General features: G+C 58.8%; 1 protein-coding gene across 1 annotated transcript in view; it reads left to right on the top strand.

Moving 5' to 3' along the window:
* Positions 1-19,254, top strand: part of SHANK2 (SH3 and multiple ankyrin repeat domains 2) — a 449,254-nt gene that overhangs the window by 122,771 nt on the left and 307,229 nt on the right. Inside the window, exons 10-11 of the mRNA XM_045066358.1 lie at positions 11,693-11,759; positions 12,115-12,285. Coding sequence (XP_044922293.1) covers positions 11,693-11,759; positions 12,115-12,285 — 238 coding nt within the window. The remainder of the gene's footprint in view (positions 1-11,692; positions 11,760-12,114; positions 12,286-19,254) is intronic.

The raw sequence follows: 19,254 nt of genomic DNA, 5'->3' as shown, positions 1-19,254 counted from the left end.
ACACCAAAACCTGATACGTCCTCACGGTCAAACCCACAGCCTTTTCCCGGGAGCTCGGGGGACCCTCAGCCCTCAGCCCCTCCTGCCGCCTTTCTCCTCCGACATCTGATGGCTCTTACCACCCGTTGGCACCTGTTGACCTGTTAGTTTGAAGATTGCCCGTTGTGTTTTGCCTGTTTGGGGACTGGGTCCCCTTATGATCAGTTTATGTGACTACGATACATATTGTAGCTCTTAGCAGCCGTAGTGTATGGGTTTCTTTTTTGAATTCATCCTTTCTTTCAGTTTGGCTTATAATTCTGAAAGCCTAGGAAGATTTTATAGTAATTCGCTTATTTTTACGTCACAAGCTCAGCTCTTCTTCATCTCCCGGCTTCAGTGACACATTTAGAAATTTATAGCCACACGCATCAGTGCCCTCCATCACTGGCTCCTCTGGTTCCCCCTTGCAAATGGCAAGATCGCATCCTTTTTTATGGCTGAGTAATAGTCCTGTGTGTGTGTGTGTGTGTGTGTGTGTGTGTGTGTCCGTGTGTGTCCCCATTTATCCATCAGTGGACACAGAGTTGCTTCCATGTCTTGGCTATTTAAAATAATGCTCCAATAAACATAGACATGCATTGGGGCACCTGGCTGGCTCAGTGGGTTAAAGCCTCTGCCTTCGGCTCAGGTCATGATCCAAGGGTCCTGGGATCGAGTCCCGCATCAGGCTCTCTGCTCAGCAGGGAGACTGCTTCCTCCTCTCTCTCTCTGCCTGCTGCTCTTGTGATCTCTGTCAAATAAATAAATAAAATCTTTAAAAAGGAAAAAAAAAAAACCTGGACGTGCGTAGATCTTTTCAGATTAGTGTTTTTATTTTCTCTGGGTAGTTGCCCCGTAGTGCGATGACTGGATCATAGGGTATTTCTTTTTTAAAAATTTTGAGGAACCTCCACACTGTTCTCCAGAGTGGCCGCCCCAGCTCGCCCTCCCACCAGTGGTGTACAAGGTTCCTCTTCCTCCGCATCCTCGCCAACACCTGTTGTTTCTTATCTTTCTGATTCTAGCCATTCTGACAGTGTCAAGTGGAATCTCATTGTGGCTTTGATTTCTGCTTCCTTGATATGAGCATCTTCTCCTGTGTCTGCTGGCCATCTGGATGTCTTCTCTAGAGAAATGGCTATCTGGGTCCTTTGCCCGTTTTGACCCAATTATTTGGCGGGGGGGGTGTTCATTTAAGTTCTTCCTATCTTTAGAATATCAGCCCTTTATCAATTACATCCTCACAAATATCTTCGCCCATCCCATACCTTGTCTTTTTGTTTGGTTGATGAGTTCCTTCTCTGTGAAGAGCTTCTCGTTTTGCTGTGGTCCCAACACTTTATTTTTTGCTTTTGTTTCCCTTGCTGTGGGGGACAGATCCATAATGTGTTGCTAAGCCTGACGTCCAACAAATAATAGACGACATTTTCTCTTAGGATTTTTGTGGTTTCAGGCCTCACATTTGGTCTTGAATTGATTCTTTTTTAGGGGGTCTAATTCTCTGATGAAATTATTCATCTTTTCAGATATTTTCTCTTGTTTGTCCTTTATTTTCTGGAAGGTATTATTATCATTGAGTTCTCAGCCTCTCACACACGTGTCTGTACCACCCACGGGTCTGCTTCTGTTGACTGGGTTTTCTCTGTTTTCCAACACCGGGCACTGTCCCTGGGGATGATTCGTGATTGTTCATAGAATGCCAGGCATGGCATGGGTTTACAAAACTATAGACACTCCAGATAATGTTCTTTGCTTTCAGAGAGGGTCATCCTGTCTTTCACGAGGTAGACAGTGCGGGGGCTTCTCACCCTCATTCGGTCGCAGTCGGGGCTGAGCCAAGGCTGGGTTGATTTTGCAAGGATTCATTTGAGCCCAGCTTGCTCTTTCTCCCGTAGTGTGGCCCTGAGATGCTCTCTGCTGGGCCCCTGCCGTGCTCACTGTGCCCCTCTGCCTGGTGGGCCCTACACTCCAGTCCTCATGCCTTGCTCCTTAGCCTTCCATCCCCCCCAGGCTCAGAGTCCCCTAAGAATGTTTGTCTTGAAGGGAAAAGCAGCTCAGGGTCTCATTCAGCATTCCACTCTTCCTTCCCACCCAGACTCACCTAGACTCTGGCTGTTCACTATCCCTGCCTGATGCTAAACACTCCCGCTGATTTCTCTGCACCCAGCAGAGATCAGCCATGGGTTGCCAGCCCTTTCCCTGAGCTGGAGATGTGTTCATGCTTCTAGGGGGAAACAGCAGTGGGATGCGAGCCCCTGTCTTCACTGTGGCCCCACACAGTGGGTCTTAGTGGCAGCTAAGCTCAACAGGTACCTTGGAGACGCGATCACCTGCCTCTAGCCACTTCCTCACACCCATCTGTGCTCAGTGGAGACTTTTTTTAGATCATTTCCTAATAATCCTTTTGAGCAAGACCTCATCATCATTGATAGCTTCCTTATTTTCTGGCACGACAAGAGTTTGCATGCTCCTGGAGCAAATTTCTTGCTCAGACTTGGAAGCCACCATTTTTCCAGAGAAGCCTCATTCCCTCTAGTACCAAGTAGTGTTTAAGATCCATGTTCTAAGTGGAAGGAGTCTTATTTTAAAGAGAATGTGCACTGTAAGTCATCTCGGTGTTGCCTGGACTCATGCAGGACAAGGTTTCTGCCCACCCTTGACCCCCGCATCTGCGTCTCCTTCCAAACACGCCGAACCCTCCGGTCTCTGTCAGCCGTGCTGCGGTTCTCCTGGCTTATTCTCTCGCACACGTGCGAAATTCTCCCGTAATCCTGCCAACCCCTCCACCAGCAGCGCTCAGACGATCGAGTGGCGTTTGTCACCGGAGCAGATCCCTTCGGGACGTGCAGTGAAGTCTGTGCTTGAAGGTCATTGGGAATCACTTTTCTCTATTTATGCCATTAGCTCTTGTGCATCTGTGTTCATTTTGTTTATCGTTACTTCTGATTTTTAACGTTAACATTTTTAACACATTTATGGGTATGTAAAAGATCCACATCATTCTAGAGGCAAGTCTGTAAAACAAGGGAAACAGGAAGACATCACCATTTCTCCCTCTCCTTCCCAGTCTCTTCTTTCTTTTTTTTTTTTCTTTTAAAGGTTTTTTTTTTGTTTTTTGTTTTGAGAGAGAGAGAGAGAGTGTGTGAGTGAGCCAGGGAAGGGGCAGAGGGAGAGAGAAACCCAAGCAGACTCCCCGCTGGGTGTGGAGCCCGATGCAGGCTCGACCCCATGACCCCGAGATCATGACCTGAACCCAAACCAGGAGTCCGATGCTGGACGGACCAACCCACCCAGGCGCCCCCTTCGTCTCCTCTTTCCTCCCCTTAGGTACTAATGTTTTTAAACACGCTCTCCCCCTGTTTATAGAGAAAGTGCTTCTCAAAACACCCACTTTCCTCCTAGACCTGCCCTCCATCCCTCGAGGGCTGTAATGACTCCGCACACACGAGCTCACTGTACCGCCAGGTCCCCCGTGAGGAAGGGTCTGTGAGCGCGGCTGCCGTGAGGACGTGGAGGCTCAGAGATGGGAAGGCACAGAGCCGAAGCCGCCCCGCACGGAGCACGCGGAGCTTGGCCGCGCTGCGGTCTCTGTAGCTTCATACTCTGTCAGGCACCGAGTGCCGGTGGCTGTTCCGATGGACACATTTAACAACACCCACATAGACCTCCGCACGTCTTCACGGCTCCCTCCTGAGCTGGCGGAGCCGCCGCCGGGTCTGCCCATGGCTTGCACGAGACATGGGTGGTGGCCTTGTGACTTGGGGCGCGACGGTCTCTGTGGGACCAGCCCCTCAGCACACGGCAGAGCGCACATTAGGAGCAGCGTCTGATGCTCGTCCCCAGAGCCGGTTTGGGGGCCCCTGTGGGAGAGGAGGTGCTAGCGCCCTTCTGGCCTGGAGCCCTCCCCACCCCCAGAGCAGTGGCTGAAGCTGTGTTGACTCGGCCCTTGTCACTGCAGGTGAGTGGGAGCCTGTGTTGTCAGCAACTGCCTTTCTCTCCTCGTTGACACCGAGACGGTGCCGAACGCCGGCTGCTTGGAGCCGCTCCCCGGGCTGCTTTCTGACACTGGGGCCGCCTGAGCACCCGTGTCATTGGCAGCACAGGGGGTCAGCAGAGCCTGTGTGGGACAGAGAGGTGGCCTGCTCCCTCGTCCTGGACACGGCTGCGTGGCAGCCTTTCTTGGTCACCGCCCTCCCCTCAACTTCCCAGTTTCTGTTTCCTAACAAAAATGAAGCAAACAACCCAAAGTAACTCGGACCTGACATCCGGAGCGTGGCTGCCCCAGGCTCACACGCCGCTCCCATCCTCGGCCCTGGGCCCGCCAGGGGCTGTGAGCTTTCGCCGTGGACATGGAGCGTCTGCTGCCGAGGGAGCCAGTGTGCGGTCGTACGCCCCCCTGCTCGGGGGTCCCCCTGCCCGGCGGGTCCCGCATACCTCGCCCCCACTGCCGTCCCTGAGCCGGCGCCCGGGTGGGCTTGGAGGGCAGCACGGCTGTACCGCTATTGCCACGCAGGAGCTGCCTGACGGGGTGGCCGTCACAGGAAGCGTGGGGGACCGTGAGCCGTGTCAGCGACAGGCAGGTCACTGTATCATCAGCTGCTTAGAATTCCATAGGTTGTGTCTGCGGCCTGCTGTGCCGCCTCAGAAATGCTGGCCTGGGGAGGGGGGCCTGAGCGGTAGGGTGTGTGTGCGTGTGTGTGTGCGCGCGCGCGCGTGTGCAAGCAGCTGAGGCAGGATTTAGCAGTCCTGGTCTCTGCCAGCTTCGCATTCCAGAAGCACCGGGGATTTTCTTCCTCTGTCCCCTCTCAGCATGTGATGGGCCAGCAGGGTTCCTCGGCTCCGGCTCCCACCGCCCTTTCTGGGTTGTTTCCGCGCCCCCTGACCTGACCCCGAGCAGCACCCCTAAGTACCAGCCCCCAGGCTTGCCTAGCTCTGGTCTTCCCCCCGCCCAAGGTGCAGCAGCTGCCCGTGGGCTCACCTGCCCTCACCTGCGAGGCTCCCGGAGGCCCCTGACCCCGCTCACTGTGGCTTCGGGCCAACACGGACTGAGGATGCGGGCAGTGTTGCTTTCTCTTTGACCCTCTGCTGCAGAGAACAGGGCCCTCCGGGTGCAGGGGAGAGGGCGGCGCTGCCTGGGGGACAAAGTGGCAGTGAGGCCTACGAAACATACAGACACACACTCAGGTGTCCATGTGTGTCAGTGGAGTGCATTTGTAGAAATCAGTGTTTACTTAGTTGTATTTTAGTCCAGGAGCCCGGACGGCTACAAAGCATGACCTTGATTTTATAACCGAAAGACGCATCTTCCTTTCTGGGGCCACACCCCTGCCTCCTTCCCCAAGAGGACAGTGGTGGCAGCCTGCCTGGGCAGGGGGCATCTCCCATGCATTCTCTCTTTGTCCCTGATGCGGGGTCCCAGGGGGTGTCCTGGCAGGGCTGAGGGCCATCCTGTAAGTGGGACGCAGCCAGGCTCTGCTGAGCACGGTTATTTGGGGATGATTGTCTCTCATTATCTGTCCACAGACGGCCCCGTGAATCCTGAACGGAAGAATTAAAATGCGCGGCACCAGGGCACAGTTGCTAAGGGATTCTGGGGGTGTGGACCGTGCGCTAGCGCGTGTTGGCAGGTCTCGGAACAGCCACCACTCACAGCCGAGACGAGAGTCCCGGGGGGCGTGGGCGTCTCCGAGGGACCATGTTGTGGGCTTAAAAGAAGACATTGATGTTTTGATCTCTAATATCAGGACCAAGGACAAGCTTGTCGTGCAAGCAGGCGACACCCAGAAATCATCGGAAAGCTAATGAGCACAAGCCGGTCGCCGAGCACGGTCGGTTTAACCCTCGAGGGGCACTGCCGAGACCGGGGTGGGGGTGACAGAAACCGAAATGCAGCCTTGCAGCAGAGAGAGGGCATTTCCAGAGTGAACCTTGCCATTGCCCAGAAGGTTCCTCAGGGTCACGGTCAGAGGCTTGGAACGAGGTAGTTGTCTTGCTCTTGGTGGACTCGGCATCTCACACGTGCTTCAGGATGTCGGTTTCTCTGAAGGGCCTCTGTCTGCCAGTTTGGAGTTCTCAGTCCTCCTCTGAGGGCTTCCCTGGAGCCCTTCCCTCGACTGTGCCTGGACTGGCAGGTGCTCAGGGGCTGGTATTGCCCTGGCCCCCGGGCGTGGGGAGCGCCAGGCCCTCCAAGCTCGAGAGCTGCTCTTCCTCCAGGTGACAAAGGAGAAAAGTGGCGGGCGGGGGGGTAGCAGAGCCTGAGTGGAAGCAGGGAGCCTGGTTCCTGTGGCTCCCAGCGAGCCCCCCCACCCCTGACCCAGGGCTGCCGTCTGACACGCACCTGCGCCTTCTCGGGGTCCTGGAAAAGGGGGCTTCCAAGCACGTGCAGTCACTCCCTCGGAGGTCTCACGGCCCCCAGCATAAACCCTCCAGGGCCAGGGCTCCCCACACCCTGCAGGCTGTGCCAGGGTAAATGCATGAAATCAAGAGTGGATTAATTTAAGAGCAATAGTTGCTCTAATGACCACATTGTGACGGAAGCTGTTTTCCCTGGTGGGGCGCGGTAAGCGTCCCCTGAGTGATCACGGGATTGTAGTTACACGGAACCGCGTTTGCGGGATGGGAGGGAAGAGAGCCGCTCGGTCGGAACACAGACGCGGCGGCAGGCCGGGGTCCCGCGCGGAAAATTCCCCTTTCCTGGCACTAGAGCGCTCCGCTGCCCGTTCCATTCAGCGTGGGGTCCGGGGCAGGTTTTAGAGCTGGTATCTAAGTGCCAGATGCTCTCTTTCAGCCCCCAGACCCCAAAGAGGGAACTCTGAGCTCTTGGCTTAGAGTTTCAGTGGTTTTGAATGATTTACCAGGATCTTAAAAACCCTTCTTGGTTTTAAGGGGCTCCTCTTGGTGCCAAGGCCTATACAGAGAGCCCAAGTCCCTCTCCCTGGGTTTTTCCTAAGAAAGTAAATGTCTTCGGATTTTTTTTTTTTTTATTTCTGAAGGTATTAAAATGCAATTTTATGTTATTTCATTGTGTTGAATTTAATTCCCATACCTCCCTGCCACTTTCACAGCTGGAACCCGCTGGGTGTTCGGCATGTTTCCTGAGTGGTCACGGTTCCCACAATAGGGCCTGTGATTTAATGTGCATAAAGGAAAGAGAAGGAAGAAAATTCTCTTTATGTAATAAGTTTCCTCTGCAACACCGGGATTAATTACAAGCTGGATGTCTTTTTTTCTTCTAAAGGACACGACCCTGCCTGAATTTATTTATAAGCACACTAGGAGGTCGGTGCTAGGACAGCAGGGCAGGAGGAGAGAGCGTTCTGCATTTTCTCCTCCCTCTTCCTCCCAGAGAGAAGCAGAGACTGCGGGCGGCGTCCGCACGGGCTCGGGCGGCTCAGTGGCTCATCCCCACGCTGGGCGGCGATGCTGGGTGGCCAGGAACCCGGCGGGACTGGGTCTGCAGGGGACCTTGGTTTTTGACGAGACAGCTCCTGTCTGTCTCTCAGAAAGTGTTCCCCAGCGACTTTAATGATAGGGCGATCTGGTTTCTCACGGAAGCGCATCCAAGAAGGTTCCATGGGAACACCCAGCCGGCTCCCAGTTTTATGGCTCCACACACGTTTGCACGCACGTCACTCAGTGTGCTACGTTGTCTCCCCATCTCTGCGTACGGCGAGGAGCCTGGGCCTTCTCGAGGCTGGGAGGGCAGGAGGACACTGTCCAGTCGGGCCGGGGACGAGGCTCCGGTTCCTGGTTGGAGGGACGCAGCATGGGTGTAGACGGCACGCTCATAAGCCGAAGAAAGTCTCGTCTGTGCATGTCACCATATGTACTGTCACTTAGACAAAAACAGCGCAACAACTCGGAGGGCAGGAGAGGGGACGAGAGGCTGTGTGGGGACCAGCGTGGCTCTGGCCTTGTCCTGGCGTGTGGGAGCAAGTCCTCTCCTCCAGATGCTGATACTCAGGAAAGCGGCACTAGGGTTTAGCAGGTGCACGGCCACACACCGCCCCAATCGGCACAGAAACGACATGCAGTCAAGGTCAAGGCCTCAGTTTCCTGGGCATGCTTCTGAATGTTCATAACAAAATCTTGTGGGTGGAGGAGACGAAGGTTCTGTGTGTGAACAAGACTCGGGAAGCAGTTCCTGCAGCTCATCCCTGACGATTACGTCCCCAAGGCCCCTGGCCCCCACCTCGTGAGCTCAGTAGCCAGGCCACGTGGGTAGGGCAGGTTCTCAAGTCATCGTGCGTGTCTGGATGCTTGCTGGAAGATGGCACGTATCCATGAGGAAGGTGAAGACACACTCTCTGCTCAAGGTCTCCTTGGCTGAGCTGTGTCCCCAGAATCCCTGTATTGGAGCTCTGACCCCCGTATCTCATGATGGGTCTGTGTCTGGAGATGAGGCTTTAAAGAGGCGATTAAGGTGAAATTGGGTCACCGGGGTGGCCCTGACCCAGGGTGACCAGGGTCCTTACGAGAAGAGGGGATCAGGACACAGACACATACTGAGGGGCGACCCCGTGGGGACACAGGAGAACACAGCCATCCACACACGAGGACAGAGGTCTTGGGGCGGGGGGCTGCCCTGCTGACTTCCCCCTTCTGGGACCCCGAGACCATACACTCACACAGTCCACGCTGCCCCATCGGCAGTGTTTGCTGTGGTGACCGGAGTCGGCTCCTGCAGGAGTGCGCGGTGGCCCCAGCCCTCCCCTCTCCGGTCGCTGTCCTGCAGAAGATGGTGCTGAATTTCTGCTTCCGAATCGCATCTCATTATTAATCTCTCTCACACGCCTCTTTGCAAGCAAGGGGGCTGTGCGTACACCGGGGTGCCAGGAATCGCCTGTGGTCAGAGCCACGGGAGGCCACATGTGGCACCTGGTTGCGAGCCCCGAGGCTTTGGGTTCCAAAGTTTGGGGCCTGCCTGCACGTAAGGTAGGAACGCAACGCCCTTGAGCTCTTACTGCCTCCCTCCTTGTCTGGGAGGCAGGAATCATGGCAGGGCTACACAGCTGTGCCACGAGGACACCATCAGATGCTGCGTCTTGATGCCTGGGGAGCCTGGGTGCCGAGCCAGGCGCTGTCCCGGCTGTGAGCTCGGGCACGATGGGCATTTTTATTACCCCATGGTGGAAGCCAGCCTCCCAGTGTCCATAATCCCTGTGATGCAGGCCCCGCCTGGGCGAGCGGGACTGAGGGGCGTGGAGAAGCCTCTCCCCGCCCCCGGGTGCTCATCCCTCTCCACCTGACGGTCCTGACTCGGGCTGCTCTCTCGAAGGCTGGTTCTCTGCAAACATAGAGAAACCATTTGCTCTTTATCAAGATTTCCGGGAGCAAATAGTGTCCTTCAAAGCTGGTGCTATTTCAGAGGAGAAATTTGCATTTTATTGGCAAATCCATCTGGGAGGGGGAGGATGCATTCGGTCGATGTGAAATAATTACCTCCCGTTCTTTTGTGTGCAACGCTAAACTTTTATGCCTCTCTCAGATGTTTTTTTAATGGCTTTTTCTCGCCTTGACAACCGTAAATATTTCATACACATTGGGCTGCTTAATGCTATGCAGAAGATTCTTCTGCATAAGAGGGGTTGGGGCGGGGCGGGGAGGGTCGTGGCCCCCCCCGCAATAGAGCCAGGAGGTTGCTCACCCGCCTGGGGATTCCACAGCTGGGGATGGGCAACGCAGATGGAGGTAGACCAGCTGGATCGTTGTAGTCTGACTTTTCCTACTGATTAGATCACAAACTTCTAGACGTTGAACCCCCAGACAGTGGAGGTGTAGGTCTCGGTCTGGGAGACCTGGTCTCGGAGCCAGCAGGCCCAAGGTCTAGAGGTCGAAAGACCTTTCTGTGCCAGCCCAGCGGGCAGGCAGGAGTTGTCCCTCCCAATCTGCTTCTTTGGGCCATGTGGGCTTCAACTGATTAGATGAGGCCCACCCGAGCTGCATGACCGGGAGTCACAGATCAGGCAGAAACACCCTCACAGACATCCCCAAGTACTTCTGGGGGCAGATGTGTGGGCTGTTGTGGCTCCATCCAGATGACGCCTAAAATTAACCATCGTATCTGCTTTCAGGCTCTCTGGGTCTAGAGCCAGAAGTGGACTCCTGGACAGGATGGTCGCTCTGTCCTAAGGCGCTCGGAACCTTCTCCCACTGCGGCTGTGCCAGCAGACGCTCCTGGCAGCAGCGCTCGGCCTGCTGTGGTCCCCAGTCCCGCCAGCTCTTACTTGTCTCTGATGCCGATGGCAGGCCCGCTGACGGGCGTGGGAGCCGTGTGCCCCTGAGGGTTGGGCTGGAACCACAGAATGAGCTGCCCAGCTGCCACCTAAGTGACACTGGGTCATAGGCTTCATGTTGCCCGGCAGACCCTTCTGTCTGCACCCCTCAGAGCCAGCAGGCTTGGCCCCCAGCTCCTCAGGGCGCCGCATGGACCTTCCACCTGGGCTCCGCCCCTCTGTCCCTGTCCTTGTCCTAGGTCCGCGCTCGGAAGCCGGGGTCCCAGATGGGTGGTCCCTGGAAGAGCGTTGTCCTCCCTGAAGCTTCCAGCCCTGTCTGTCTCTGCAGATGCTGGGGGGCGGGCTGCCCCTGGGGGTGTGGACCGTCACCTCCGCCCCAGGCCTCCCATGTGGGGTGCTGGCAGCCCTGCCCACCTGGTTCTGACCCAGGTCTTTCCGGGGACCTCCTGCCTGGCCTTTTCGCTTGAGCCCGCTGATCTGCCTGCACTGGGACCATCCCCCGTAGGTGTCGATCCTGGCAGGCTGGAGTTTTTCCTGCCCACCCGAAGTCTGGTGAGGAGCTTCGTGCACTTTCTGGAGGCGCCACTTCCCCTTGCTTCTGGGGTACAGCTCGTGTCTAATCAGAAGGACGGGGCTCCCGGGCGTGCCTGATAGGAACACAGGACACGCGGCTGGGGGTTCCAGGTGCCAGCTCGCCGAGCACCCCGCAGCTGTGCCGGTGGTCCCTGTGGGGCCTTTTGGGCCGAGACACACTCTCCTGTGGGTTCTCCTGGGACAAGAGCTGCATCTCATGACACGGCCAGGGGCTCTGGGGGCGAGGGTGGTGCTTGATTCTGAGGGTCTGGGGGCCCACGGGTGCTGGGGCTGCTGTTTTAGGAGTCGTAACTGATCCCATTTGTGGCCACGGAGGTGGGGGGCTGGAGGACATCTAGCTAAGCAGAGGAAGTCACACTGGGAGTCAAGCCGTGTGATCTCACCCACGTGTGGAATCTAGAGGCCCAAACCCGCAGGAAGAGAGGTCAGACTCGTGGTTCCCAGGGTCGGGGGACCAAGGCAGATGGGGAACCGGTCGTGGAGGCATGGCGTTTGGTCCGGTGCCTGCCGTACAGTGCGCTGGCAAGTTGCCACGAGAGGAGTTCCCAAAAGCTCTCATCATGGGGAAAGAAGATTTTTGTCACCATCCGAGGTGACAGATGCTGACTGACCTCATGGTGGTCTTCCCACCCTCTGCGTACATCGAGTCATTATTCCGTCGAGCCTCTTAAACTCCCACAGGTTGTGTGTCTGTTAGAGCTGAATACAGCTGAAGGGAGACGGACGCCTCCTGCTTTAAAACTGGGGTGGGGGGGGTGTGCGCGGCGCGGCCGTCAGTGGTGGGGACGTGCGAACGCCCCGTCTCCGCCCCTGACGTGTGAACGCCGGGTCTTCTCTTGCAGGTGGCGATCATCGCGGGCAACTTTGAGCTGGCCGAGTACATCAAGAACCACAAGGAGACCGACATCGGTGAGTGGGCTGTGGGGGACGGGCTCTGCCTGGAGGGAGACGCTCCCCGCCTTCTGTAATCCTCACGCGGCTGGCTCGGGGACCGCGGTTAGCAAAACCCGACCGAGAGCGTGGCCCTGGCCACTTGGCCAAGTCCGTTCTCACGTAGCCGTCACTCACAGCACGCAGCCCACGCAGGCACTGCCGTGCACCTGCTCAGCCGGACGAATCTGCAGCTTGTGTCCGTGGGTTGTCTGGAAGGTTCTGTCCCACTTAAGCTAAGACACGGGAGCTAGATGAGGTGCAGCGGAGACACCCCCATCTCTGAGCTGATCCTCTGCCCCGCGGAGGTGCTCATGACCCTTCCCCTTTCTAGTACCCCTTGTGCCAACCAGGAGGGCTGTGTCTGGGGCTCCGCCTCTGCCCTATCGCCCACCCGGCGGCTGGGCGCAGCCCTGCATCCCCGAAGAGCCCACCGGCCTGTTTCCGCCGGCGCCGGGCTGGCACAGGACCTGCAGCGGGGAGCAGTCCCAGTGGACCAGCAGCGGTGAGCTTTCGGACTCGGCGCCAATCCGCCCTTCGGAGAGGCGGCCGACGGCATCTGTGTCTTATGCCTGTGCCCCTCATGAGTGTTGGCTGCCGCCGGCGAGGGCGACCACGTGTCTGGCTGTCGAGTCTTGCTGTGTTTGGTGTGTGGCTGGTTCCCGCCCGGAGTCTGAGACCCGCACGAGGGTGTGGAACCAGATGCTTCGCTTGCGTCCTCCAGCGCCCCGAGCGGGGCACCCGGGGCTCCCGAGGGCCCGTGATGCCGACATGGTCACTCCCGTGAGCCAGGGCAAACCGTGGTGTTGCCCTGAGACCTGGGCCTCCACCCTGGCCGCATAGCTGCTCTGCGAGCACATCGTAAAGACTGACGATGTCAGGCCTGCCATGCCCCGTAGGGACAGGGCCGAGCCCGCTCGGTGCCCGCTGCTCTCTTCCCTCCGTGTTCCCACCGCAAGAGGCCAGCGCGGTGCAGTGGGGTCGTCTTGAGGCCTGAGAGTCTCAGCTGCTGGGCCCGTGGCCCGGGACGGGCAGGGAGCGTGTGCGGGCCCCGCGCCACCACCACAGGGATTGCGGGGGGCCCTCCCAGCCTCCGGAGCCGCGCGGTCTGGGGTGGTAGCGAGCCCAGGGCTGCCCTCCTTGCTGCTCCGAGCTCGGGCCTCGGTGGGGCTGCACGGCCGAAGGGGGCGTGGGGCGGCGGCCAGAGAGACCAAGCTGCTCGCACAAAGAGGAGGGAGATTGCGGCTGTTTCGTCCGGTCTGAGGTACCCTGAGCTTTCGTGCATGGATGCAGGCGGCTCTGGACCGACGGACGGTTTCTTCTCTCGCATCACAAACGGAGTGAACACGTTTCAGTCGCTGCTCAGCCGTCCGGACCCGGGACTTTAACTACAAAGGGCAGCCCCTCCTGAGTCGTGGGGGCACTGACCGTAGTGTGGCTTCCCTGTCTTATGGGGCCAAGACCGAGGTCTGTACCTTCCCAGACCACCTTGTGGCCCGTGAAGATGCGGGACCAGCTTCTATGGTCCACTGAGGCAGGACTGGACGCCCCTCGACCTGCCTTGCCGGCTTTTCTGCTGTGTGGCCCAAAGAGGTGTGTGCTTCGCAGGCCCCTCCAGGACCTCCAGGGAGGGAAGGAAGGAGGCGCATGTCCTCGGAGTCTCCTGACCAAGGGTCTCACCGACCTGGCAGACTGGCCCCAGAACACACAAATGTGCACATGGACACCCTCACGCACTGATTCCTGGAGCCCGTCCGTCTGTCCTCAAGCCCTGATTCAGCCCTGTGTTCACCGACCCTCCGCCCTGGGGCAGCCCTTGCTCCTGGAAGGGTGCAGATGCCTTGTGTGGGGGAGTCTGGGAAGGTCAGAACCTCATGTTCGCTGGAGGGCGGATCCCATGTGGGAGGGTAGGTGCCGTGTGTGCTGGGGTCGAGGAGGGACAGCACCCTACACCATGCAGAAGGATGTGCCTAGGAAGGCTTACAGCTCGGGGTATGCAAGCTGCCCCCCCCCCCCCACTCAGAGGGCGGACGTCCTGTTTTAGGCAGAGCTTCTACAGGCCCCCGTCCTCACCTAACGCCCAGAACAAGCGCCCATCTGAGGGCCTGATGGTTTCCTCCCCACGTCCTGATCCCTCCTCGACGTCCACAGTCTGCCCTGACCCCTTGTTCTGTCCACTGCCAGAGCTCAGCCCCAGGATTGTGGGGTAGCCGCTCTCCAGGGCAGGGACCCGGAGCAGGAGGGACAGAGGGCATGTGGGGTGTAGAGTCACCTCCACAAGGTCGCCCTGGGGGAGGCCAGGCCCTGAGACCCGAGAGGGGCCCCGGTGCCTTCCTGGCTGGGGACATCCTGTGTCCCGAAGGAAGCCATCTGCTTCCTGCTATAGGAGGGCATCCTTTTCCCTCTGTGGTTTCACACGCTGTGCTGTGCTCGAACCTCCTGAGAACGTCCCTGTGGTGCTTGAACCAGCCGGTCCCCGAGATGCCACCCCCATCACCCCTCGGTCACTTCTTCCCATGACGACTCCATCAGGCACCTTCTCCCTGGGCCAGTCTGGGCATGGAGAGACCTTGGTCCGTCCAAGGCTGGCCTGTTAGGTTGTGTGGACCCCCGCCCCGGGTTCCCAAGTGAATGTCCCCTACAGACCTGATGGCCCCTTCCAGAGCGGGACAGGCTACCAGCCAGTAGCCTCCTCGTGGGAGAAGGTGCGTGACTTCAGAAGAACAGACTCTTCCCGCACTTCCCCTCTGGGATTGTTGCATCTGCCCGCTCCTCCGTGTCCTGGCCCCGTGCCACCCTGGCTGCTTCTTGGTCCCCCACCCCCCAGTGCGTCTTCAGGCTGCTGGCAGCCCATCCCCAGGACAGAGCTTAGGACCACCCCATTCCTGTTCCTGATGAGTCATCAGCCAAAGCTTCTGGGTTCCCCGGCGCCCAGCCGCAGGTGCCCAGCCTCGGAGGGCAGAGGTCCAGAGTTTCCCCTCAGGGAGCCCAACTCCGGGACCCAGGGTGGCCTCTGCGGGCACTGTCTCATATCCTGCAGCCTGCTGAGGCTGGGTGTCCAAGCACCACCCCACCTCTGCTTCCCAGGATCCCTCGTCCCCGGCAGGCTGATTCAGAACGTGAGGATGGGCCACATGCTTGTGTCCTGGGGCCATCGTCAAGAGATGGCCGCCTCCACTCCAGAGGCCAGACGTGCAGAGTCGAGATGTCGGCAGGGTCGGCCCATCCTGGCCTCCCGCCGACTCTGGTGTAGCCTGGCCTTGCCCGCGTGGCTCCCGTCCTGGGACGGCTGCATGTGGCCCGCTGTCTGTATCCACACCCCCCTCCTTTCTCAGAGAAGGCACCGGGCTACCCTAGCCTCAAGAGCCTGCCCTAAATCCAGGATGCTCTCGACTTGAGATCCTCAGACCGATCCAGGGATTAGGATGAAGACGTGTCTTTGGGACCACATCAGCCACCGTCAAGGGCCCTCACGTGGTCACGTGACGGTCTCTTGAGACTGTGTCGTCTGCACAGCCAAGTGGCGTCAGCCTTCCGCAGCGCTGGCACGTAGTAGGGCTTCAGTAAGTGCCTGTTGAGTGAATGGCCCCTCACTGCCTGTGTCCCCTTTCCAAGCTCTCTCCTCCGCATCTCCTCTTGAAATAAAAACCTGCTTTCCCGGCAGCTGGCCACAGGTGTCTGGGAGCAGAGTGCATGATACGGGCCCGCGAGCTCGTGGACTGGAGTGTTTGCCACGTGTTGTACCGTTTGCTCCTCCCGTGCGTGGCAGAGCCCACAGGGCACGGGCAGAGCAGGCGTGGGCAGCGGCTTGCCCAGGGCAGTGTTCTCGGGCCTTTCACCGGGTCGCTCTAGAGCCACGCTGGGCTGGGGGTCCCTGGTGTGCTGTTGGTGAGGTCCTGTGGCCCCGTGGTCTCCGGCTCCAGCTTCTGTGGCTCGGCTCCCCGACCCCCATCCTCAAGACCTGTGAGGGTGCTGTCAGTCCAGGTCAAGGCCACCCTTCTGTCTGCTCCTGGTCTCTGCGGTGGCAGGTGGCCCACGCCGGAGGGCTTCAGCCTGTGCCCACGCGCCCTCCGTTTATTCCCGTCCGCCTCCAGAAACGTGGCGGGGGTGCTGGAGAGAACAGGACGGGGCTGTGTTTCCCCTTTGTGATCTGCATTAAATCATGATTTATAAGCTACCCTGCGGTGTGAGAGAAACATTGGAAGACGGGGATATGTGTCCTAAACTTGAGGCTGGTGGCCCTCACCTCTGGGTCAGGACCCGCCGGCGATGCTAACGCGCAGAGTTTAGTTGATCAGACATTTCGTGGGGCTGGGACACCACTTAGGAGCCCCAGCACCACGGGTCAGGACTCGGGACGGAGGAGATGAGGGTAAGCCTCCCCTTTGTGCGCTCCGTGTTGGGCTGCTTGTCAGAAGGGAAATACGGTGGAAGGATCCCCAGATTCCCAGCTGGGGTCAGTGGGGAGGCAGGGTGTCAGGTCGCCTTCGATGCTGCGAGAAGAGCAAACTGCAGCACAAAACATCTTCCTGACTCGCCTGGTCGGCGAGACCTTCCTCAAAAAGCCCCTTTAAACCATCACGTAGCCCGCGGACAGAGAGCGGCGGATCCTTTGTTTTCCGGATGCCACCATGATAGCAGGGCCCTTGGGACACCCTGATGCGGCTTTCAGGGAAGACCGGAAACAGGCTGAAAAGCAGTGAGGTGACCAACGGGCCCTCCGAGGTCGGTAGCATCCGGAAATGGACCCAGAGTGCCTGTGGGGGTACGTCGGTCCCTTTAACGGAGAGATCTTGTCTGGAAACCTGCTCACTGCCCGGCCGGCGTGCCCGCTGCTCTCAGCGGATCGCTGTGGCTCTTTTATTGTTCCTTTCTTTCTGAACTTTCTTCGTCTTTTAAAAAAATTAAATGCGACCTCCATTTGGTGGTTTTATTTGCCAGCGCCGAGAAAGTGAGGGTTTCCCAGCCACCGCAAGCAGCAAAGTTAATCCCTGCCATGGAGCCCACGAGCCCACCGGGGTCTTCCAGGCTTGGCCAGCGCGGCAGGCACGATGGCTTCTGTGGGATGGTGGTCCCCGCGGCGAGGTTGCCGGGGACCTGGTGTCCGAAACAGTTGTGCCAGCATGAAGCGTGTGGCAGCTGAGAAGCTTTGCACTGGGACAACCTATCTTTCCCAGGGTTGGTGGTTTTGTGTTCTGTCCGGCTTTGCGGGGAGAGGCTCTGTCTGGTGCGCTGAGTGGCATGGGTTGTTCCTCTTCTGCTGAACAAGGTTTGTTTTCATTCATCTTGTCCTTCCGCAGCTACAGAGAGAGAAGCGAGGGGCTTCTGTTTTCGAGAGCAGGCACACGGGGCTGGTGTGTGCGTCTGTGTCTGGCGAGCCGACGCAGGGCGACTTGGTTACCGTTGCTAGGTTTCGAGACCGCGTGTCCCTGCTTGCGCTGCTGACATGCATAGGTGATGGGCGGCTGGGGGGTGTTTTCAAACCGATTTCTGAATGTGATGTTAGTTGGGGGGGTGTTGTAAGAGGATGTAAAACCCACGCTGGTCTTTTATTTAAAAAAATAATAATAATAGCCCCTTCGGCAGATCTCACCTGCTGTGAAATAAATCAGATTTGATTCGAAAGAAGCTTCATGACTAAAATGTGCCACTTACCGTGAACGAGATCCAGGGTCCCCTCTGGGTTTGCCCAGGGGCCCGGCAGGTCCTGGGGAAAAGCCCGGATCGGGCAGGCTGGGGTCGGCCGTGCCGAGTGTCCCCGTTACAGCCGGCAGGGAGAGCCTTCTCCGGGAAGCCAGGCTGCTGTGTGAGCTGGAATGAGGGGGGATCCCACAGTTGTCTGGACCCCCAGAGCAAGGTGCGGAGGGAGGGAGACATGGTGAAGCCCCAGCAGAGTGTGGCCTGAGCAGACGTGAGCTCCCGGCTGCCGTCACCCGCCACGCTGACTCTGTTCCTGTGCCTCTGGCCTCTCTGGGGCCGAGGGAGCAGCCACACAGCGTGTGTCGTCGGGACTCCCTCCTGGCACCGAGCTGCGGGCCACATGGGTCTTGCTCCAGGCTGATGGCTGTCCCTCCCTTCCCCCCTGCGCAGGGCTTGCCGCTGCGGTACTCCCCCCTCCCCCGCCCCGCTCCGCTGTGCGCCCCTCCCGCGAGAAGTGTTATCCCCAGATCCCAACACGGAGCGGACAGGCCGGGACACGCGCTAAGGGGACACCCTGTTGGGGACGGCCACAGTTCCCTGTGGGTTCTGCTGGGATGGGGTTTTTCCCGTGGCCAACTTCTGGCACCGCTGTTCGGGGAAGTGGACGTGGGCATCCTCTGGCCTCCGGTCTGTCCCAAAGGCTGTATTCTCCTGGAACCCAGGAACACTTGTCTTTGTCCTGGAGAGGTGCCACAGTGGTGCAAAGCCTTGATGTCCTGTGACCTGCATGTTTCCCTGTGTGCTGTCTTTGTGGCCTGTGGGCCGTCCTGGGGCTCACCTGCATCCCCCCGTCCCCAGCAGGTTCTTGGCGAGCTCAGGCATGCTGCAGGCCTCGGAGTGGGGCCTGCGGGTGGCCGGGCCCGGGGCTGGGTCCTGCCGTGGTCACTGCCCGCAGAGGCCCCGGCTGTGCTGTCCCACACGCAGTGGACAGGTGTGGCTGCGGGACAGTGTGTCCCACGAGAGGTCCCGGCAGACCCTCCCACCTGCCCATGCGTCCGCTCCTTCCCGCCCCCTGGGTTGAACTGTCCCCCAAACCTGAGCCTCTCCTGGTTCTTCACCGCCTCGCCAGGGGCAGCTTGGGTCCCTAGGGCAGAGCCCCTCCCCCATCCCCCCCAGCAGCAGGGTGGGAGCCGCAGGCCCTCAGCCACAGAGGTGCTGAAAAATCCCTCTCCATGTCAGCACAGCCTCGTCCCCTGGTTCCCGACCACATCAGGCCTCCAGCCCCTCCGGTAGCGAGTGCCACGTCTCATCGTGGGACATTTGTAGATGATGCGATCTGACACGCCCGCATCACTTATAGCTATCGGCGTGACACTCGGCATCTTGCAAGAGGGGCGTGAGGCAGAGCAGAGGGGGCAGCCCCGTGGTCTATGCTCCCATGAGTGGGCGTCCTGAGGTGGGGAGATGTCTGGGTGACGTTGCAGAGAAAACGCGAGGCGTGCTTTCTGTCGTGGGTGAGGCCGCGCTCCCACTAAGCCGGCGAGTGTGAAAACCACACCCAAGTGTTCCACGTGGGAGCCCCTCCCGAAGCTAGTGCGCCCTATGAACAGGCCTTATGTCTGCGTGAGCATCTGGTGGACTAGACGAGTCCCCGGAGACCCCTGGAAGGACCCCCCCATCCTGCAGGAACTAGGCCTGTGCCTGGCCCTAAGCGGGAAGCTCCTCCCCGACCCCAAGTGCCCACTGCTGGGCCCCTCCCGTGCTCCCCGGTTCTCACTGGGCACTAAACAAGGGCTCCGGGGCCCTCTGCCATGTCTGCGTACACTCCCCCCGG

The sequence above is a fragment of the Mustela putorius genome, unplaced genomic scaffold (genome assembly GCF_011764305.1).
Source record: "Mustela putorius furo isolate JIRA1106 unplaced genomic scaffold, ASM1176430v1.1 tig00000127_pilon_pilon_pilon, whole genome shotgun sequence".
NCBI lineage: Eukaryota > Metazoa > Chordata > Mammalia > Carnivora > Mustelidae > Mustela > Mustela putorius.
Note: the sequence above shows the minus strand (reverse complement) of the source record. Positions and strands in the feature narration are given on the sequence as shown.